The 23,775-nt window shown below is 39.5% G+C and overlaps 1 protein-coding gene across 3 annotated transcripts in view; it reads left to right on the forward strand.

The window, feature by feature from the left end:
• The window catches only part of ttc12 (tetratricopeptide repeat domain 12), a 46,293-nt gene that overhangs the window by 11,096 nt on the left and 11,422 nt on the right, over positions 1 to 23,775 (forward strand). For 2 of the 3 annotated variants that reach the window (XM_071205283.1, XM_034096986.2), the window contains exons 2-13: positions 4,774 to 4,928; positions 5,678 to 5,699; positions 11,492 to 11,569; positions 11,668 to 11,789; positions 12,103 to 12,162; positions 12,696 to 12,767; positions 13,200 to 13,260; positions 13,872 to 14,060; positions 20,060 to 20,129; positions 21,170 to 21,258; positions 21,817 to 21,985; positions 22,532 to 22,630. In XM_071205283.1, coding sequence (XP_071061384.1) covers positions 4,774 to 4,928; positions 5,678 to 5,699; positions 11,492 to 11,569; positions 11,668 to 11,789; positions 12,103 to 12,162; positions 12,696 to 12,767; positions 13,200 to 13,260; positions 13,872 to 14,060; positions 20,060 to 20,129; positions 21,170 to 21,258; positions 21,817 to 21,985; positions 22,532 to 22,630 — 1,186 coding nt within the window. The remainder of the gene's footprint in view (positions 1 to 4,773; positions 4,929 to 5,677; positions 5,700 to 11,491; positions 11,570 to 11,667; positions 11,790 to 12,102; positions 12,163 to 12,695; positions 12,768 to 13,199; positions 13,261 to 13,871; positions 14,061 to 20,059; positions 20,130 to 21,169; positions 21,259 to 21,816; positions 21,986 to 22,531; positions 22,631 to 23,775) is intronic. The other variant, XM_034096987.1, reaches the window with a different exon arrangement.

The raw sequence follows: 23,775 nt of genomic DNA on the forward strand, positions 1-23,775 counted from the left end.
AAAACTGCAGTATTACACCCCCACTTTGAATGATGTATATTTATATATATATATATTATATTATATTAATCAAGAAGTACTACCAGAAGCACTTATAATGCTATTAACGGACTGGCTTACCGAAAGGCAGTTGAGTAGTACTTGAAATGTTTTGGCTCTATTAACCCAGATATATATTTCAATTATCCTGTGGTCTTATTTTTTATTTTCCTAGTCTAACGCACTTATTGTGAGTCGCTTCGGATTAAAGGCGCCAGTCAACTGGAATGTAATAATGCAAGAAGTACTACAAAATACCTCCACCAGATGGCGGCACCTCACCAGTTCCACCTCACTTGAGGGGAAAGATGCTTCTGAGAGCAACCAGCTTAAACTATGCGTATTTATCTGGTCTTTTCTCCCTTATTTATTAGTAGTTATTCACATAAAAGTATTCCCCGTACAGTCTATCGAGCTTTTTTGGTGCGATGTTTATTTCAACAGATAATGCGACCTTAGAATGCGCTTCGACACGGCTTTTCAGCTATGTGACATCCTCATGGAGCCGAAACCCAGGTCAACAGAATCCTTTATCGTCACGTTTAGCTTCTTAGATTAATAACCCCACAGAACAAGAGAACGAGATTCCGTTCGTTTCAAAATGGCTTTTTGAAATTTGCGTATCTCCTCTTGGTATTTAATTACATATAATACACTCCAGCGTCCTATGAGGCTGAAGAAGTATTATTCAGTTTCGCCCTGGATGGATATCTTTTCAGGAAATCCACTTGACTCGCACCGACTGAAATTGCCGACTTGATTTCTTTAAAAATCAACGGGGCCCTTCACCATTTCTTACATTTCTCGTCGCTTCACGTGTAGCATCCTTAAGGTTCTCCGCCTTTGCTTTATCATCATAGAGTAGTCCAAAGTTACCTACTTTATTCTATATGTACTGCATAATTATACCACAATTATAGTCCGTCGTTACCTATCTATGTTAATGTATGCAGTACACTATCTTATGAGATTAGTAGACCGTCGTTACCTACCTATACTAATATATGCATTGCATTATTTAATCATCTAGTCTATGACACTGAGAAATATTCCTGACAACTCTAAAAAATTTGAATATATCCAAATCACAGATTTCGAGTGTAACGGGTATCCGTGCTTACCTGTGTTTTTGTATAGAGCTCTGTTTTTAGTTGTCAGAAGTATTTCGAGGTGCCCCCCTGGACTGCTTCGTCCGCTGGCTCCTGATGTGACTCCATGTGAACTCCCACTCGCTAACGTCGGGTCACCACTTGTTGCGAGGTGGGGGTTTTTACAACCCAACTCCTCACTGCATGTTGTTTTGACGAGTCCTGCTTGAAATCATAACAGGGAAGGAATTAGAAGACACCAGGATACCAGTTAAACAATAATCCGTTTTAATTAAACAAAGTAGTATAATACAATACGATATAATATAATACATTACTTATACAATTCAAAGAGTCATATAAGCAATGTGTGGAGTACTCCCGCCCTTATTCACGCACTGCGGACATCCTACTCGTCTTGACAACGCATGAAGAGAGGACTAACCACCAGAAAAACATTTCCCTAGTGTAAAGAAGGGGTGGCGTTTCATTGGGGAGATACCAAAACGCTATCTCACGGGGAAATCAGCGTCTGGCAGCTTTGAAAGCCACAGGTGTTGGGAAGGCACCCCATTAAAACTCAAGGAAAATGCCCCTCCCCATTTGTAAAGCCTATCGATGGTTTAACCCAGAAAACATTATCAGGGATAATCTTTACACTCCAAACAGAAATCACCCTTAATTCTGCATCTTCCTTCTTCACAAATAGCTTAAAACACTCTTTTGATAAACAGGTAAACAGTCAAAGAAAAAACTATTGTGCTCATCTATTTTTAAGAAAAAGGGAACATTGTTTCAGAAATCTATAAAAAACCTCTCTATATTGGAGAGGAAAAATGTACCTTTTGTTCCTTCAACTATTAACACACAGGAATGTATAAACTCACACATATACTCAATCAAGATACATAGATTTCCTTAAAACCTGGCCTGCCAGAGATCTCAAACAGAATTTCCTCTCCCCACACCACTCACCCTGTGTTGCATACCTCGACCTCCCCCACTGCAATAAAACTTATTTTTACAGCCCTTTGTCTCTCGCCATTTTAGTCCTCACATTTATGAAAGGATCAAAACAGAGAAATCAGTATAAAACACAAACACAGGTATTGCTTGAACAGTATTCACTTAACTGCTACTATTTGATAATTACCAGGGAACTCAACAGACCTCTTTTAATGTCTGGAAAGTGCAACAAGACTTTCTGCCCTTTTACATGTATCACAGTTCTTTGGTACAATATCTCACATCAATTTCCACAATATACAATATATACAAATACACAATATTGGACACAGACTATAAAGGGCACACAGTTTCATTCACTAATGAAAGTCAAACACATGTTTGTTTCCACTGTTTTATTGTGTGCATAGGCCTGTCACGATAAGCAATTAGTTGACTTATCGTACGATAAATAAAAATGAACTCGATAAATTGCCATTTACATGAGGATGTGACTAGCAGTTTGAAAGGATGTACTTGAATTATTATTATATATTTTCATTATGTCAGTGGTCTAAAATGGTCATACAACGGTGCCGACAATATTATCGTTTATTGCAATAATTTCCGGGAAAATGTATCCAACAAAATTAATTATTGTGAGAGGCCTATACATGAAACACACACATACAAACAAATGTACAGACTTACTCCAAACTGCCAAATATATTAATTAACACACTCTCACTCTCATACTCTATTTTGGCCTAGTAGAACAATAAGCAGCACACTTTTACTTTTTATCATTTCTACTGGATCTTAGATCTGCGCATGCGCAATACGGGTCGGCAGTGGCCACTGAGAAGAAAAATAAATACATCTATTACTACACGACATATTTAAAAAAAATGAATGCCATTTTAGTTTTTTGTTACTTTGTTCTGAAAGCTGAACCTGCTGCTCCTCACAGAGAGAAGAGGGAAGAGGCTGTGTGAATTACTTTACATTGTGGATAGCCCCCATTGTTCTGTGTGTCAAAATGAAAGACAGCCAACACACCTATCAATCATCAAACCGTGGGGTCTTATTTAATTATGTGTTGATTTCTATCAACGGTCGAATAATCGATTATTATTCGCCAGGGCTGCCGAATAATCGATTTTGATCATGGTCAGTTTCTGGCAACCCTATTATAGAATGATCACACCGGTGTGACAGTACTCTTCAAAGGGTCCACGAAATATGACTACTACTCTTACTGTTTAACATTTTGGGTTACTTAATGTCACTTCATGTTAAGGCTAATAAAAATGACAAGGCTAAGGCTGTAATGCTAACTAACGTGCTTGCTACTAGCTAGGTAGCTAACTTGACCCAGCCACTCCTGGTCCTTTCATCAGACGGGAAGCGAAAGAACGAGCAAGACCCATTGCTGGTATGATAACAACCTGGTACTAAGCACACAGGCATCTTGTTAAAGTTATCTTATCTTAGCTATCTCTTATTTGGTGGAGGAAAACAATTGTGACATCAGTTATGACATGACTCTGGGATTTGTAGTCTTTCTAGTTGCGTAATTTTCATAGTCTTATATTTCAACAGTTTTACGAAAAACTGTGACTTTTTGACATGGAAATTATTTTTTAAGATTGACAAACATCATATGCTATCTACCGGAAGTAGATGGGCGTGACTTCGCCACTCTATGTAGTTCCCTCTGTCAGCAATGTATCAACAACTACACACACATTTCTATCAGTATTTCTCTGTGTTGTGGGGGGGGTGCGCGGAGAACTGCGCTGAGAACTGCGCTGAGAACTGCGTTGAGAATTGCGTTGAGAACTGCGTTGAGAACTGCGTTGAGAACTGCGCACAAGCCGAGCTCATAAGCCGAGGCCCCCTGCGCGAGGCCCCCTGCGCGAGGCCCCCTGCGCAATGTGAGGCCCCATGCAGCCTGCATGATCGGCCTGTAGGGAGGGACGGCCCTGCTTCCAACTCACTCTTGTGTCTGTGGTTCATAAACTCCTTGGATTTATTGAAGCTAAACTTTCGACATTACATTGCCACTTTACTTTTTTAAACGTTATTGATTTAACTTTTTGAAGGCAGAATGCTACCTCAGCACACATTTGTTTTATATTTCTTTATTTTACCCTTATTACATGGTGTTACTTTTAACACTTTTAACACTTAAAGGTGGGGTAGGTAAGTTTGAGAAACCGGCTCGAGATACACTTTTTGTTATATTCCATGGAATGCTCTTAACATCCCGATAGCAATGAATATCTTAAGTGCTTTGACAAAAAATCCATGAAAAAATGTCATCTGTGGAAGCCGTGGTACTGTAAAAAGCACGACCAATCATCTGAGCCGGCTCGGCTAAAGTAACTGGATGGCCTACCTGCCTGTCAGCCTTCCATCTGTGCACAAACTTATCTCGTGCCCTCATTGGTCATGTGCGCGTTCGTGTGTGTTGGAGGAGGGGCTCTGTAAGGAAGTGGCAGATTTTTTCCGGTTGTGTATTTTCAAATTCTAGCGCACTCGAGCTGGTTTCTCCAAACTTACCTACCCCACCTTTAAATCAGGTCAAAATAAACATTGTTGATACAATTGATAATGTCCTATTATACATGTGATTTTTATAAATATAAAACGTTTGTGTGAAGGCTGTAGTGTTAACAGTATCATTCATTCTTTTAAGGTGAGCTAGTTAAGGATCTAAAGTCCTCTGATGTTGCAATCCAGCAAAAAGCAATAGAGACAGCTGATGGATACATTGCTGAGTTGGACGAGCCCTGCAGGACAACAGTCAACAAGACTACAATCAACACAAACACACCAGGTCAGCCTTCCTTGGTAAGACATACAAACAAAGAAACCCAAATACAGTTGCAGTTAATGTTGCTCTAACACATTGCTGTCCAAGTCCTTGTAATTCATGGACCACATACAGACCAATATGATCTCAAGTGGGCCTGACTAGTAAAACCAAAGCACAATTACCTAAATAAATAACAACACCCAGAAATGTTTCCCTTTCTTGTACTTTACATTTATCTTCTCTTATCTCAGTTTTCCTGGCAAATTCTTGTAATAAAGTTCTTCACAATAATAGGTCTGATAGTGGCTACCTATATTATAATCCTGTTCCATTTTTCTTGGACTTTTGCACTTTTCTTTTCTATTTTGACAAACATGCATGATACCCTTGACAGTGATGTGTCATGTAGCCAGTACATACTGTAAGCCCGTGGGATTTTAAAAAGCGTATCCAGCATATTGGCTGCTTTACTTATTTTATTGAAAAACTGGAATAGGAATTAGACCACCCTAACCTGGAACAGCTGTCTTCGACCGGAAAGGACAATATAATCCCTATCAATAAAACCTTGTATCCTTCAATGCAGCACATCCAGAGCTGATTCCTTGTGAAACCGTCCTGGCCCTTTCTTTTTTATGTCTTTGTATTTTTCATTTGCTATTTGTCATTGTTATTTTATTTATTTATTAGATATATCATTACGTGTTTTACTTTTTGAAAGTACTTTTAGCTTTTTAAATACTTTTTAAAACATTATTTTCATAATTCTTCTCTTGTTTTACAGGGCCTGCAGAATGGAAATCCAGGTGAGCGGGTTATATGTTTGTCCCTTGCATTGAATTTAAACAATGGTTAAGCACACGTTTATGTCCTCATTGTGCATTGAAAGAATGGTTTGGCTGAGCCAAAAAATACGACAACAAATACAGTAAACTCTCTATGTGTCTGTTTGGATTTTCAAACCTTATTCTGATTGTTGTTCGTTATACATTAAGTAGTTTGAGTTTTCATGGGGAGAAGGGTGCTGCTATGTAATAGAGGAAATTAATCATTGGACTCATTGGACATGATTGATATTTTTGTTTGAACGCTTCTTAAACCAGTTTAGCTCTAAGCCTGTTTTTCAGGTCTCAGGCTCGAAAATGACATTCCCAGAACAAATGACCATATCTTCCCTTCTAAAAGGGTTAATAATCTTTTTTCTCAAAGTAATGATACACCTGTGAGTTGGATGTAGAAGAGTCAGAATCAATATAGATGTTTTTTATTTTAAAGAAAATTCAGATTGAACATAGTAAAAAACTGTAAATTATAGTGTCCGTCCAAAAATTATTTTTTACTTATAGTGAAAACTACCCTTGGATGATGGTAAGGTAGACTAAAAGATTTAGGAATCCAAAGTACAACATATAATAAGTACCCCGTATCAAGATTGATGCAAAACAAGTGACATTTGACCTTTTTAGAGAGGTTTAGCAACAAAAAAACTCCACGGAGGCGTTCCGATAATCCAAAAATCAGCTCCTAAATTCTAACCCTATCTCCTATTCCTTGACCTCTGAGTGAAACGTCACAGGGTTAAGGGATAGTGGATAGGAGAATTCAAAAGGACTTAGGAGAAGAGACTGCGGTACTTTAGAGAATCCGAAGGCACTTTCACTATCCGACGTGTTTATGATGCGCCAGCGGACGTCATGAATGTGCATCTGCTGCTGTGGGGAAACTATGGAAACTACAGTTTTCTATAGCGGACTACAACATGGATGTATAATAAGAAGGAGGGACTACTGTAAACTCATCTAGAGACTCTGCACCGTGCTCTGATGCTGTTGTTTCATGCTTTATGAACGTGGACAACAGAGAAACATATTCTTCATGACCAAAGTTGGAATTGAAATAAAAAAGGAAAGTGAAACTTATGCTCGTCACCCTCTCCCTCCGGTCCACATTAATACAAATGATCCCAATACGTATGATTGTATGAACTATGAAAATATCTTAAAATCAATACAAATGTATTTATTATAAACGTTAGTCCTTAACATCTATCACTGTGTATATCACCATTCAAACATCTTTTAAAAGTTGAACAAACTCCACACAGCTCAGTAAAGACTGTGAAATGTTGACTTTATTTGATCATTTCAGTCAAAAATAACGTTCATATTTCTCTTTTTGATTATAATACGGATGAATGTTCAGAACAAAGCACTTTGGCGACTTACCACATACGTTTTAAAATGCTTAATAAGCACCGTAACGTTCATGATATAATTTCTCGGTCATAATCGTTTGTTTCCGTGAACGGCCGACTGTTGAGTGACGGCAAATGCTGCGGCCGCAATGCATTGTGGGGCAGCATTTTCTCCTCTCCTTTCGTCAAGGGAGGTCCAGTGGTTCCTAAGCTAAAGGAGGTTATAAAGGCCCTGTCACACTGTCCCGAAATTGACACCCGATGGACACACGATAAAGGAAATGTTCAAATTCGGCTGTGATCGTAGCAACATCGGGCCATTCGTGAGGGCATCTAAGCCATCGTATGACCGCCGGTGGAGTTTCTCAGGCTCCGGCAGCAACTTCGTGAGCGGCAACTTCGTAAGGCACTCGTGAGGGCATCTTGTCAAGTCGTGTCATCTTCGTGTTATCATCGGTGCATTCACATTCACTCTGATCGGGGCGAATGCCCGATGGCACCGAGGATAACAAGATGCCCTCACGATGGCCTTACGAAGGGCAAAATTGACACACGAATTCAACACGAAAATGAACCTTCGCAAGGTCCTTCGGCAATTTTTTGGCATGCCAAAGATTTTGCCTCCGCTCACGAAGTTGCTGCCGGAGCTTGAGAAACTCCGCCAGCGGTCATACGATGGCTTAAGATGCCCTCACGAATGGCCCGATGTTGCTACGATCACAGCCGAATTTGAACATTTCCTTTATCGTGTGTCCATCGGGTTGTTTTATTGCACAACAAAATCATGTAAATATATTATGTAAATAACCCAATTTGTGTTCTGTGAAACTAAAAAGGATATAATATATTATTTTGAAGGACAGTTGACAGGAAATTGTTGTTGTTATGGAAACAACATTACGGAGAAAACGTAATATTTTCTACATATAAAGACGGATAAAGTAAAGAACAAAGTCTGAAGATATCAGTACAGTATCATAGTACTGTAACATAATTGTTTTTGGTACTTTCATTGCAGTTGTATGTCTTAAATGTAATGTAAATGTTGCCTTCGTGTGTGGTTCGGGGCCATCTTCGTACGAAATTCACAATTCCATATTCGTGTGTCAATTTCGGGACAGTGTGACAGGGCCTTAAAGGAAGTTTGAATCCTCCTTTCCTTTCATTTGAAGAATTGGAACAGCACTTAACATGGCTGCCACTGACGTACTTCCGGGTCATTTCACTTGGTTAGGAAGGTTCCTAAGCTAAATGGACTATTGGAACGCAACCCACCTCTGAGGTGATTTGGGTGGAAATGGGGGTTTTACCGTTTCTCTGGAACCCATTGGTCGATTTTGGTGATTGACATCTCTTTCTGACCTTAGAGCCAATAGAATCGAAGGGGAATCTCCCCATTCACACACGAGGGTTGCGTTCCGATAATCCAAAAATCAGCTCCTAAATTCTAACCCTATCCTATTCCTTGACCTCTGAGTGAAACGTCACGGGGTTAAGGGATAGTGGATAGGAGAATTCAAAAGGATTTAGGAGAAGAGACTGCGGTACTTTAGAGAATCCGAATGCACTTTCACTATCCAACGTGTTTATGATGCGCCAGAGGACGTCATAAATGTGCGTCTGCTGCTGTGGGGGAACTATGGAAACTACAGTTTTCTATACAACCGACTACATGGATGTTTAATAAGAATGAGGGACTACTGTAAACTCATCTAGAGACTCTGCACCGTGCTCTGATGCTGTTGTTTTATGCTTTATGAACGTGGACAACAGAGAAACATATTCTTCATGACCAAAATTGTAATTGAAATAAAAAAGGAAAGTGACATTTATGCTCGTCACCCTCTCCCTCCGGTCCACATTAATACAAATGATCCCAATATGTATGATTGTAAGAAAATATCTTAAAATAAATACAAATGTATTTATTATAAACGTTAGTCCTTAACACCTATCACTGTGTATATCACCATTCAAACATCTTTTAAAAGTTGAACAAACTCCACACAGCTCAGTGAACGGTTGGCTTTATTTGACAATTTCAGTAAAAACTAATGTTCATATTTCTCTTTTTGATTATAATACTGATGAACGTTCAAAACAAAGCACTTTGGCAAGTTACCACTTACGTTTTAAAATGCTTAATAAGCACCGTAACTTTCATGATAGCCCTATAACTTCTCCGTCATAATAGTTTGTTTCCGTGAATGGCAGACTGTTGTGTGACGCCAAATGCTGCGGCTGCAAGGCATTGTGGGGCAGCATTTTCTCCTCTCCTTTCGGTAAGGGAGGTCCAGTGGTTCCTAAGCTAAAGGAGGTTATAAAGGAAGTTTGAAACCTCCTTTCCTTTCATTTCGAGAATTGGAAAGGCACTTAACATGGCTGCCACTGACGTACTTCCGGGTCATTTCACTTGGATAGGAAGGTTCCTAAGCTAAATGGACTATTGGAAGCAACCATGGTAAAATAAAAAAGGTGGGGGCTTCGCGGACGCAGTTTTGCATGAGAGTGAAGCTATAGAGCTATAGCTCTAGCTCTGACTTCTGGAAACCGAAAAGCAGGTTTATTGCTCATGGATTATCATAAATCATTTCAAAGGGACACAGAGACATTGTATTAACCTATGGATTAACTTTAGCAGCATTTTTATCGTTTTAATGCCACTGAAGACCACTTTTGACCAGACTACGAAACAGGTGAGCCATGTTAGCGTTTTTAGCTACCTAGCGCCATATGTTTTGATGTCTGTTCTTGTTATTATCTCCGCGAGTTCGTATAATTGAGTGATAATGAAGGGTACACTTCGATTCTGTGTCTCCTCACGATGTGAAACGATGTGTTGTTGGATGTGCAAATATAAATAATAAGGTTTTGTGAGTGAATTTCGGTGCAGTCATCTGTTAGCATTTTTCGCTCGTTGCTAATTCAGAGGCTCAGCGTTAGCATTGTGGGGTTTAATTTTTTTTTTTTTTTTAAATGATCAGTTAGATGAGTTTCTTCCAATTACATGGATATAAAACATTCATAGTTTATTAAATGAACATGCCCGCAGACACTGTTTCCTGCAAGATGTTGCGGCAGTACCTCGGTACCGGGGTCTCTCGGGCTTAACAGGTTCAAATGATTGGTGGATAGGAGATGTGTAGTATTGACTGTTTAGGACACAACGGCAAAACACTATAGAAAAGTATTGGAAAATGTGGGGGCAGCCATGTAAACAGGAGCCGGTAGTAGGTTAGTGTGTAGTGTAGAGAAGTTGCTGTGATGATCTTAATAGCAGGCATTACTTTTTTTGCAATATGTCACTCGTATACACTTCCTTTTCAAGGCCTCTTTTCTAATGTGGTATTCCATATGGCATGTACAAAAGCCCTGAGAGGCAAGGTTGAACAATACATCTAGTAATCTCTTTTCTAATGGGGGCACTCTGGTGGCCAAAATGATTTCCCAGCTGTTTTTATAGGCAGAAATAAGGAACATATTAAAGTTATACCGACAAACCACTTTATTTCACAAATAGGAAACAAATAAGGAACCTCGAAACTTTCGGTTTTCACCTTTTCTGAACTCTAAACAGACGAGAGAAAACAATTTAGATCAGAGCTGGGAAATGATGGCCAGAATTCATTTTTCTCATTTGCCTTACTAAAAACATCTAATTGACTCATCAATATCCTTAAAGATGCAAATGCAAAACAAGCACAACATTAACCTTCAACTGATATTCATTACTTTGGACTTTGGAGCAATATATGTCATTGGGAAAACATTTTAGCATGAACAATCACACACATGAGTTCCCTGAGTGATGAAGTCAACAACGTTGAGTGATGACTTTCTTTCGTCTATGATACATCTTTGATTTGACTTTCATTGATGTTCGAGTTTTGCTTATTTAAAATGTGTACCAAAACTCTGACTAGGGAAAGCTTAAAGCTGGGGTATGTAATTTTGGAGAAACCAGCTCGAGTGCGCTAGAATTTGAAAATACACAGCCGGAAAAAATCTGCCACTTCCTCACAGAGCCCCTCCTCTAACACACACAGACGCGCACATGACCAATGAGGGCACTAGATAAGTTTGTGCACAGATGGAAGGCTGACAGGCAGGTAGGCCATCCAGTTATTTTAGCCGGGCCGGCTAAAATGATTGGTCGTGCTTTTTACAGCGCCACGGCTTCCACAGATGACATTTTTTTATGGATTTTTTGTCAAAGCACTTAAGATATTGATTGCTATCGGGATGTTAAGAGCATTCCATGGAATATGACAAAAAGTGTATCTCGAGCCGGTTTCTCAAACTTACATACCCCACCTTTAAGGTTGAAATTGATGACAAATAGTGTGTATTTAATGTTTACTCTTTCTCTGTTCTGGCACTCATGTTTTACTTCTTTTTCCCCAGACAATTTCATGAGGATTATGGAGAGAGATGTTGAAGACAGGAGCTTACGGAGAATTGCAAAAGCAAATAAGGCACATGGTAAAGAGGCTGTTGGAAATGACATTTTTGTTGAATCTGCTGCTCTGTTTGATTCGAAATACATCAGTTGAAATATTTTACCGTTAATGTCACTGCAGCACTCAAAGACAAGGGGAACGAAGCTTACGCTCAAGAAGACTATGAAACTGCTGTGAAGTATTACAGTGATGGCTTGGCTGAACTACGGGACATTCAGCCATTGTACACCAACAGAGCACAAGTGAATATCAATTTCCATTTAATCTTTCGTATGTTTTGCTACAAAAACAACACAAATTGTTGTTTTTTTGTATTTCAATTAGTTAAAAGACGAAGAAATCAGAAAGAGTCTGCCTTTGTGCGCCTAGCATTATACCATATTGATAAATCCTTTTGGTTCACTAAAGGTATTTCCTTTTGGACATTATAATGGCCATGTGCAATTAAGTTAATCGTACAAACAATACGCTTAGTTCCAAAGACCCAGCATTTAAAAGTCTACTCTGATAATTACACTGCTGGACTGCCTTGTCCAATTTCAAATATCTACTTAGGCGTACATCAAGCTGGGGAAGTACAAGGAGGCCATCAGTGACTGTGAATGGGCCCTGAAGGTAAGGCCTAGCTAGGAACTGGGGTCAGTCAATCGCTGCCTCATTCGTCAAAGTGTCATCTGACGTGCATTCTTTGTCATGCTTGGAGCTCAAAGTAGATATTTGCGAGAAGAAAAAACGGAATAGTCGAGTGGCATGGAGTTTTGTTCTCTTGAGTTCACTCGAGCCAAACGCAATTTGACAATGAATAATTATTACTGTAGTTTTGGATGTATGCTCTAAAAAGCAACTTGATTTGATCATCCTTGAAAAGTTATTACACCTAATTTGGTTATTAATTATGATATTCACAATTGATCTTGAGTCTTAAATGCAACAACATCTCAAAATAATTGGTAACATCTATTTTTTTAGACAATTTACCAAATGCCTTTAACATTTCAATCACGTAGATCTAGGAGGATTAACATTAACCTCTTCTTGTGTTAGTGGTATCAGCGGAGACGCATTAGATCACCATTATGTACCTGTAGATGTGTTGCTGATGAAGTGTTTCAACTAATCTCTTCCCATCATCATTCTATCTCTGTCAGTGTAATGAGGGGTGCATTAAGGCTTACCTCCACATGGGCAAAGCATATCTGGCATTAAAGAAATATAATGAGGTGAGTATGATTATCTGTCACTGCATCTAATCACTACTGCTTCTTACACATTTATCTTGTATACAGATCAAATCTCATCTAACTATAGCAGGAACATGGGTACATAATGAAAGTGGTTTGCCTGGTATAAAGCAGGTTAATAGGATTTTTTTATTAAATATGTTGCACACACACAGCCTAGCCTCAAAGCAATCCTCTGGAAAATCTTTTTTTTTGTAGGCATTTCAATCCGTTTAGAGGCAAGCCTGGACTTTTGATATAATATAATTTAATTTAATTGATATCTGGTAAAAAAATATATAAAATTGCATCATCGTTTTCTATGTATTGCACTGAAACTGTAATCTGTTGGAGTCACCGGAATGATATTGATTTCCATAGCTTTAGAAGTGAAGCACACAGCAGTGATTAACGAAATTCTTCTCTTTTCAGTCCAGAAAATGCTTTGAAAAGATGACAGAAATTGAACCTGCGATGGAGAAAATGGTGAAAGGTAAAGGGGGGTTTCAGGGGTCAGTTAAGGACATATTTAACATATTCAAGTCCTTTGTGAAATCTTCCTTCTTTGGCTATGTAATATGACTACCCATTAAACGTTTTTTGTATCACATGATTCAGTTTTATTATTATTCCATAGTTTTATTTATACAATACTTAGTTGAGAATGGCCTTGTTGGTGAGTTGGATGTTATTGTTGTGGTCTCACTGACTGCAGATCTATTATTTGGAAGGTTTTGACACATCCTTAAGATTAATGCCCCACTACTGCCAAGCCAACAAAGACATATTGAGCTTTCCTTAGTTTTACCTTTTTAAGGTCCAGTACTCTTTTCTACAAAATGTTGCTGAGAATAAACGCTGCTACTTTATGGCTATCACACAAATTTGCACTGTATGTCAGTCTTTTTTCTATTGCCATATGTAGCGAGCATTACATTTGCAATACTACAGACCCACTTAAGTCCTCATGTATAGTTTATGGCAATAGGCAGGTGGGGTGGTTGCTTCCGAATAGCTTTTGCGATACAATGAGGCTTCCCCTTCTCTCTTTTCTGTGACAGTCAAAGTTCAGTGTCTGCTATTGAATACATTTTCTCCATGCAGAATACCTGGACCAGGTTGATTTGGAAGAGGAGAGACAGAGTCAGGAGATAAATGCAATGCAAGATTTTGTAATGGGGAAGACGAATGCCATAAGAATGCCCGTCCTCCTGGAGAAGTTGTCTCGGCCTGGCCAGCTTCCCATCTTCTACTGTGGAGGATTGGAGAATCTGTCACTAGCAGTTACTGACTGTGAGTGTCAATCTTCCTTCACTGGGTCACCTACTGTATTTCTCGATTATATGGCTCAAATTGTAAGAACAAAGATGGGCCATAAAAATAGTTTGTACTCAAGCTCTCACAGCAAACGTTCTAGGGAATGTCATCAGGTGAAACAGGGCTGCAGCAACTGATTATTATTATTATTACTACTGCAATGGAAGAGAGGGTGATACTTAACGCTGTCCATCACTGATTCTCTTCACACTCCATTTGCTTGTCACACTGAGCAAATTTCCAATAAAGACTATAAAGCCACACCGAAAGAGCAAAACCCCAGAGGTGGCTAGTGTGGTGAGCCATGACAACACTATGTAACACTATAACAAACATGACACTTACACAGCTGCATACATATTCCTGTGCAAAACAACTCTATTTGTATATGTGTATTCCATTATCAGAGCAGGAAGATCTTAACTAGCAGAATTAGACCTCCCTCTATGATAATATAGTCTAGTTGCTGAACTGCTGAGTGGGCCATTCTGAGCTAGCAAGGTAAGCAGTTCCACCAGTTAAGTGGTGTTGTAAAACATAATGAACATTAAAAAAGGAAATGCCCAGCATTAAGATATCGACATAGTGTAAGGACAGGATTGTGTAGGCGATTTTTCGTTGTATTCTGTGTTCACAGTAGGTACAGAGGGGGGTTGTTACAAGGTGACAGCAAACACTATTAAGCCTTCTGTGGCTGTCGTGGGTGCAATTTAATGGAACACATGTGATAGCAGTTGTCCATTCCTTAACCTCAGTGGCATTACCTGCACATAACCCTGTCAGAATTCGAGTAGGTAGCTAGAGAGTGATGGTTCCTGTTTCGTTGGCTTTGTGGATTTTTTACAGTCTAGACTAAGGACCTCTAGGTGGACGGGGGTCCTGTGTTACAGGATGTCAAAAGAGTTGTCAATATAAGTACCAGAATTTCTTGCACAATTCTCAGAAACAGCTTCTAAAACTTAGTTGAAAAAGATTATTTGTCCCCACTGCAACTGTTTATCAAAGTAACACTAAAAGGAGAGAAAACAAATCCCATGCTGCAACATAATGTGTGGAAATGGTTGCGGATGGCAAATCATATCAAGCATTGGCTTACAACTAGCACAGTGCTGCATCAGAAAATGCCCTCACAGCTTTTTCTCAGCATGGAAAACCAAATTGATATATTGTGCTTGTGGTAAATGTGTTGTGCACAATATATTCCAGGATATCTGTTTAAAGTACTCTACTATAAAGGGGGCCATTGGCAGCAGCTACTCTCCACCAGGTTGTTCACTCCTCTGTTTGCTGCTGACATTTCTTTAAATGTTCTTTACCTAAGATATGACTTGGCAACTAAAATTGCAGCATTTGTTAACCGGTTAACCGAAATGTACATATCCTATAAAAAAAAAATGTGGGTAACATTTTTTTTGTTAACACATTTTGGAGCAAATATTTCTCTGAATTTTTATAAAAATTGTACCCAATTTTTTTTCAAGAATTTTTGGAAATACATACATGTTCAAATAAGTGTAGAAACCAAGTTGAATTTGTCAAATGTATTGAACTGGTGATCACAGTTTGACAGCTATAGGCCTACAGCTTTCATGTGCGGAGGTGATTCACAATCAGCCCAGCTGTAGAGAAGACTCTCTCAGCTGGAACGGAGGTTGCGGGTATAGCAAAGTATAGCATGTGTATATACAAATGTAACTCTTCTTAGAGTGTAAATAATTACCGGACTATGACTGGTAAAATATGTTGAATACCGGCAAAACTAAATCTCTCCAGTCAAAATGTCTAGTACTTTGCCGCCACACACGGTTGCCAAGCAGCGCTTATTGTTGTTTAGGCTGGCCCAGAGCCCGAGAGATACTAAGAGTTACGACACTCCCATAGACCTCCGTTGTAAAAAATGGCGGCGCCTACTTCCGGGGTATGGACATCGAAATAGTTCAAAATATTGTCATTTGGGTGTTGAACCTCATTCACATTACGGCGAGTCAATTAGTTCCAGAGGTAAGTTGCTGAAATATCGAACTCTTTTGAATTGTCAACTGTCTATATTGTATCAGAGGCCCTTTATGATGCTTATACTGGTCTTCATTTGTATATGCACAGCGTAATTATCTATATTTTATCTTGGTTGTGACAACCAATTTTGCTAGCATTGCCTGCTAGTTAGCTAGCGCGACTTCGTCAGCTTTGATTTGAAGGTAAGATTTCAGTAATGAATCGCTAGCAGCTTATATATCAATGATGCTGGGTAATTAACAACAGGATTAGATTGATGTGTTTTTATTGTTGTTTTTATCTGCTGAACCTGACCCTGTCAGCCATCCTTAGTCGGCTTTTTCTGTATGATATGACTTAACTGCTAGCACTAGTAGAAATGAGGTGGCGTTTGTGATAAATATTTCATTGCATTTTGGGATATACTAACATTTCATTATGTGACATGTTGACTGTACTTAGTTTTTTTTGTACTGTTCCGTGTTAACTTATCTGTACTGTACAACTAGCCTAGCGCTACTTTTTAATGCTTGATGGCATGCTAGGATAGATTCCTTTGTATTGTAATATACACACTAATTTAATGATTGTTCTTCAAAGGTATTATTCAGTCTTAAAAATATAATAGCCTACTGAATAGGCTACTCTACAGCAGTGAATGAAGGATGAGCCTAAAACATGGTCATGCATCCAAAATGTTTATTTTTAACAAAATAAACACTTTAAAAAAAATAATTAGCACTTTTTTTTATTCAGCCTCATATGTCAGCCTCATATGGCTGTTGCTGCTGCTGCTGCTGGCGGAGGCTGCTGCTGCTGAAGGAGGGTGCTGCTGCTGAAGGAAGAGGAGGCTGCTAACGGAGGACCGGGAATGGAGATGCCAAGTACATCGATGGCAACGAGTAAGGTGTTTGGCAGTGGCCTAGATGTTATGACCTTCGGTGCAGAGGTCTGTTGGGTCTTCTTTGCCTTCTTACTCTGACTCTTGCTGCCAAGATACCCTTTATGTTTATCCTTCCTCTCAGCCCTGATGCACTTTGATGCAATCCTTAACCTCAGCCTGATGTATGTTGAGAGGATTTTTTTCTTCAGGTCATGGCATGAGGGCAGGTTGCTGTCCAGCAACATGGCTTCTTGTTCCAGCTGTGACACTGCATTTGAGGACTCCATGAGGGAATCGCTAATCCTCACACGGAACAGCTGCTCCACGTTCTGAACAAGGGTGAAAACCTCATCTGATGGACGGTAAAGTGCACCCCTTTTAAATTATTTTAATACCAGCAGACCAGCTCTCTCATTTATATCCTGTAGTGCCACAACAGAACCTTAGTTGTATTGCTTTTTTCACGGTGTCTTTCCCCCACCGTATCCCACCTTTTTTTGATTGCCCAAGTGCTCTAATTTGGTCTGTGTTGAAGATTTTTTGAAACTTTAGATTAATCAAATTGTGTTTTTTTTTTAATGCCGAATGAATCCTCTTCTGGTTAACCAGAGCCCTCTCGGCTCTCTTTCTTAGTAATCTCTCCCTTCTCAGTTGCCTCAACAGGAGCTTCTGTAAATAGTTTTGTAAATAGTTTGAATATTTATCATAGTAATCATTTTCAGTCTCCCACTCTCTCAATTTAATTTATCGTTTCTTTGCCCCACCATATATTTTGTTGTCCAAGGGCACTAATTTGGTCTGTGTTGAAGATTGTTTTACACTTTAGATTAATCAAAATTGTGTTTTTTGGCTGAATTAATCTTTTTCTGTTGAACCCTAACCCTCTTTGTTCTCCTTCTCATTCATTTGACTTTGTTTTGTTCTAACACACATCACTTTTTCCATACACTGTTCTTAATAAGTAGGCTAATAGGCTACCAAGCTTTCCGTTGTCACCCTGCCTCTCCAAATGAAAAACTCAATAAAAAGTATGCAATAATGCAATTACAGCTGAAAAAGTACTTGGGTGTGTGTGTTTTTTTAATATATATATTTACCATTCAATAACGCAATCGCTGCTGCCTGTCTGTCCCATATAAGAACATGACAGCGCAGCGCAACTAATGGCGCGTTTCCACTGCAGCGGGTAGCTCGCTTTAAGCGCGCCGAGCCGTGCGGGGCCCGTTTTTGGTTGCGTTTCCACTTGGCCTAGTTTTGGCCCGAGGCTACTTTTTCACCCTTTTTCTGGCCCGACTAAATCGTGGTTCTAGGGCCAGGAACAACCAAGCTGAGTCGGGCTGAGTATGCTAAACTAGAGAGAGAATCGCTGGCAAGGGGGCTACAACTACAACAAGATGAACATATTTGACCGTGATTTAATTATAATACACCTTTCAAAATGATGCCGAAGTAACAACATACTGATACCGGTTAGTAAAAACCATGAATTAATGCTTTGACAAGTCTGCAGACAGACGGCAGGCCAAAAACCCTTTTAAAATGCGTGTTTTCTAAATGTAGCTTGGCTAAGCTAACGTTGTATATGCTCCGACCGTCCACACTCACAACAACGGCCTATACAGACATAAATAAAGCAGCGACTGTATTCGCCATGACACAGGCAGTCTGTGGTTTGTACTTGTTTAACTTTTGTCTAGTTTCTGAACAGATATGAAGAGCTGTGAGCTGTGAGTGCTAAGAGCTAACGGCTGTGTTGTTTTTTGGGGCGCTCATTGAAGATGACGTCACGCCTCCGCCTACACTGCGTTACTATAGTAACTGCCCCAGTTCCTAAACTGTAATGGAAACGCAGCATTAAAGTGAGCCGGGCCTAATAAGGCCTAACCAAACCGAGCGAGGCCTGCAGTGGAAACGCGCCACAACTATACTACGGACGTGACTGCCCTGGCAGTGACAGCAACATAGCCTGCTTGTGCTACCACACTTTCCCCTCAAAATATCGTTAAATAACGGCGTTGGTTTAATCTATGACTATGACCATGTTTGTGCTGTTTTTTCCATTGAGAAGCATTTCCACGGAAGTGCGTTTTGAACTATCCCGGCATACATAAACCACGTGACCGGCTGGCGGCGACATCAAAGAGTGTCGTAACTCTTATCTCTCTATGGCTCTGGGCTGGCCATGTGTCGCGAGTGTTGACAGGGGGCGGGGGAGCACGCTCATGAAGCGCCGGAACCTTGCAACGGCTGCGGAGCGCATTTGCGCCACATTTGTGAGAGAGAGAGAGAGAGAGAGAGAGAGACCTCGGTAGCACTTGGTCTTGCCGGGACTTGAACTGGTGACCTTCCAAGTTGCCAAGCCAAGTCCCTATGGACTTCGCCACCACCGCCCTCTCCGGAGTTTTCATTTTGATTATATTTCAGTTACGAAATAAATTGTAAAAAAGTTACTCTGCAATGCTCCACCCCATTACTGCTCTTGAACAGGTTTTGTACAACTTCAGGTCATTTGACCACACAGCCAAGACTGATGGAATTGACCAAGTGAAGCTTGAAGCTTGACACTCATTAAACCATAAAACTGTATAAAACCCACATCATTGTGTATTGCTAACCCTCTATTTTTGCTTTAACCTTAAAATGCCTTATTCCTTTTCACTGGCTGTCCACTGCAGAATAGCAAACATTTCTTATCCGATCGTTCTTTCTTCTTGATTTAGATGAATAAAAGTGTACCGCCAAAGATATAATGCCTGTCTCACAGTACCATTCAACGGGAAAGGGCAACCTTACATAACTCAGAACTGAAAGGAACTCAGCAGGGCTGACATTACAGGCTTTCACCCCTAAACTGCTCCCTAACTGTCCTGCTGTACTTTAGTAGACTACAAATCATTGTAAGTGGAAGATAGACCATTCCTCATTATACCTTACTCTCTCAACATATTTTATTTATTCTTTTCTCTCCAACCCATGTCTCTAAATCACTGAACAGGCCAAGCTTAACAAAACGAGAGCTATGTGTTTCTCTGAAAAGTGTACCTGGTGCTGATATGTAGTTTTTCACACTCACACTATCTACTGTTCTCGTTATCAGGTACAGGCCAGACCCTTTTCAGACTGAACAATGGCTTCAGTATCATCGGCAGCAATGACACAGTGAGGAGGTAAGGAGACCAGAGGGAGAGCTGTCAGTTCGTTTTCAGTGGCACTATGACAGATGGACCCAGAGACCGGCACATACAGACACAATGATGGCCTAAACTTGAGAGATCATTTCCCATCCTCTCACGCCCTCTCTTTGGTTTTTGTGCTTTCTGCCGTTTCGAGAGATAGAGTGCATTGATATTACAATAAAATAGCCATAAAGAATACTGCTGGGAGCCAGATGCAACTAACTGAAACCTTTGTGAACCATGTCACACACAATGAAGTCAGCTGGTGTATTGTTGTCTGGATTTAGAATTTAAGAGCTAAGGGAAATTCAAGGGTTTGTGTGGTGTTAAACCCACAGAAATCCAAAAAGAAATTAAGAAAAAATTACATTACATGTAACAAATATAAGGATTATAGATCATCCTGTAAGATTGAGCCAATACATTCCATCTTCCTCAGGGCAGACACAAAAGTGACATCAAGTTCAAACCCCTTAGTGGGATAACTGATGACTTGTCAAGTACCATCTGAGCGATGGCCATGTTGCGAACACACATAAGGTTCCTACAAGAGATGTAGATAAATTGAAGGGCAAAGTGCCTTATGATGACTAAGCCATTATTAGCCCGAGTTTATACTGCATGCTCACAAAAAAGTGTTTGTCTATTCTTATTGCACTATTTCCTATATAGCTATACTGAAAAACATTTTCTTCATTGTTATTTATTATCAGTGTTTGATAGTCGCCTTACATTTTGTACCTCAAAAATAAGGGCTTTGCTTTTTACCCATGAATGAATCGTATTTATCTGAGATGAGATGGCATCTAGTGAATTGTGTAATTGCTACATGCGTCTGCTGTTTTAAACTTGCTCATGTGTTACGTTCTGTTTTTCATTTTTTTATTTCATCCTTTATTTTGCGTGGAGGCATACTTGCATATAAATTACATTGAAATTATTTCAGAGAGTAATATTTAAATTTGATTTGTATTATGTCAATTAGAAGAGAACAATGACACACTGATCACTGAGCTTCATCTTCTCTGCAGTTGCCTTTTGCAGGAAACAAAGGATCCAGGATGCCAGGAGTTGTGTGTGTCTGCTCTGAAGTTATGGAGGGTTATCTGTTGTGGAAACGGTATGTATTGCATTGAGTTACATTTCAAGTTCTGTCTTGTTCATGGAGCCAGATGCTCTCACTAAGTTAACAGGGAATAGAGGTACACAATGAATTATTATTCTGCAGTGTGTCATTACTGCACAGCTTGTCACTGTTATACTAAGCCTTTCTTTTGTCAAGCCTTTATTTTCACTTTGAATCACAAAAGCTGTGTGGGCTTCAACAAATCCACCCTCTCTGTGTGTGTGTGTGTGTGTGTGTGTGTGTGTGTGTGTGTGTGTGTGTGTGTGTGTGTGTGTGTGTGTGTGTGTGTGTGTGTGTGTGTGTGTGTGTGTGTGTGTGTGTGTGTGTGTGTGTGTGTGTGTGTGTGTGTGTGTGTGTGTGTGTGTGTGTGTGTGTGTGTGTGTGTGTGTGTGTGTGTGTGTGTGAATACCCTATTAACAACAAAGTGTTTTTTCAGCCTAATATTCATATAATTGTGTTTACAGATTAGGTGGTTGTTCCTTGGGAACAAACAGGGTACTGTGTCCACTGAGCTCATATTTTGTACATAACATGTTTTCCTTTTGTATTCAGATGAAAACCAGAAAATGTTGATTACGTGCCCAGTCATCAGACAGTCCATTGTTGACTTGGTAACAGCCGAGCATGTTGCAGTGCGGGAAGAATGCCTGGCATTACTAAGTTTGTACTCACAGACGCCACATGGCAGACGTTTGGTTATTGACAACCTGAATGGGCACAAGTAAGACATGTATTTACTTTTACTTATGCACATTTACATCACATGCAACAGACAAGAGTGACAAGATAGCTGGAGTAATGTTTCCATGTTCAGATGTAGTAGGTTTTCTGCATGTTTCCTATAAACTAAACTATTCAATGTTTTTCTAATTTAGGTAGTCCCATCTCGAAGTATTGAAATTATCTTACATTTTACATTATTTCCCTTAATGAAATTAGTGGAAAGACAATAGGTCAGCCCTGGGCCATATGTCTGGCATTGTTAGTACAATTGCCACGTCCATTTAATGAGATTTCAAGAATTGTTAGAAATCATCGCTCTGGGACATAGGCCCCTTTTTAATCTATGGAAACTAAGTGATTTCTTATCCTATGTGTGATATTATCGGAGCTGCAGCTTTTGGTTTCAGAAAATTAGGAATGAATTATATTGTTGCTCCTGATTAGCATTAATATCGCACTTATATGATTTTTACTTTCCATCACTCTCTCCTTCTTCTATTCTTATTTCATCTCTTTTTCTGTCTCTACCCCTCTGAATCTCAAGGTTTGTGAGGAACCTCATGGCGTGCATCTTAAAGCCAAAAAAGCAGCAGCAGCAGAACACAGCTGTCAAGATTCTGGAGAACTTCGCGGCAGAAAACAAGTATAACTGATACACAGCCTCACAAACTTGATGTAGTCTCCTCACAAATCCCTAGAAAACTATTCACTTTATTACTGAACAAGGAAATTCACAGTTTCGGATACTCAGGATATGACCCACCGCTCTATTATTCTCTAATATATCATATCCATATATATTTAAAGCACTCTAAAATCCATCTATTCATCATGCAGGAGGGCTCCTCTGACAAATGGTGTGGCATCTTTAATATTTCAACATGTGCTATCCAAGGGTTAAGGTCACTTCAAGGCAAAAGGCCGTTCTCAACCTGTTTTCCTCTCTGGCACCTCATGAAAAGAAGACATGACAGGGAAACCCAGGCTCCAACACAGCAGGAAATAAGTCAAGGTGTCAAGCAGTGAAGGGGGAAGATCAATTTCCCTGTCTGTAGCTCAAAGATGTTGCAAATGTATTATCTTTTCAATTTACACACGGCATCTATTGCACGTCTGTCCGTCCTGGGAGAGGGATCCCTCCTCTGTTGCTCTCCCTGAGGTTTCTCCCATTTTCCCCTTTAAACTGGGTTTTCTTCGGAAGTTTTTCCTTGTACGATGTGAGGGTCTAAGGACAGAGGGTGTCGTATTGTCATACTGATATTCTGTACACACTGTGAAGACCACTGAGACAAATGTAACATTTGTGATATTGGGCTATATAAATAAACATTGATTGATTGATTGATTGAAAGAGAGTTACCCAACACAAATGTATTATGTGCTACTGAGGTTTTTCACTTCACTTTTTGAGGATGATAATATACAACCAATCTAAATTCCACATTGGATCCAAATAAAATAAAATGTATATTGTGAAACATTTACATATTACATATACATTTGCAAACATTCAATGCATATAACACTACATAAGATAATACAATATTAGATAAGATGGACCTTTATTTATCCCTGTGGGGAAATTCAGGATTTTAAAGCAGCAACAGAGTGAGAATGAAAACAGGGCAGTACAGATTCACACGGGGATAATAACATTTAAAATTACATTATATAGGTAACTGTTAAAATTAGATATCACAACAAGGTAAAAGGGATTAGTCCGTGGTTGAATATACTCCTCATCTTCACTAGCTCTGCATGGAGGGGGGGGGGGGGTTCTCAAGGATA

The sequence above is a fragment of the Pseudochaenichthys georgianus genome, chromosome 13, assembly GCF_902827115.2.
Source record: "Pseudochaenichthys georgianus chromosome 13, fPseGeo1.2, whole genome shotgun sequence".
Taxonomy (NCBI): domain Eukaryota; kingdom Metazoa; phylum Chordata; class Actinopteri; order Perciformes; family Channichthyidae; genus Pseudochaenichthys; species Pseudochaenichthys georgianus.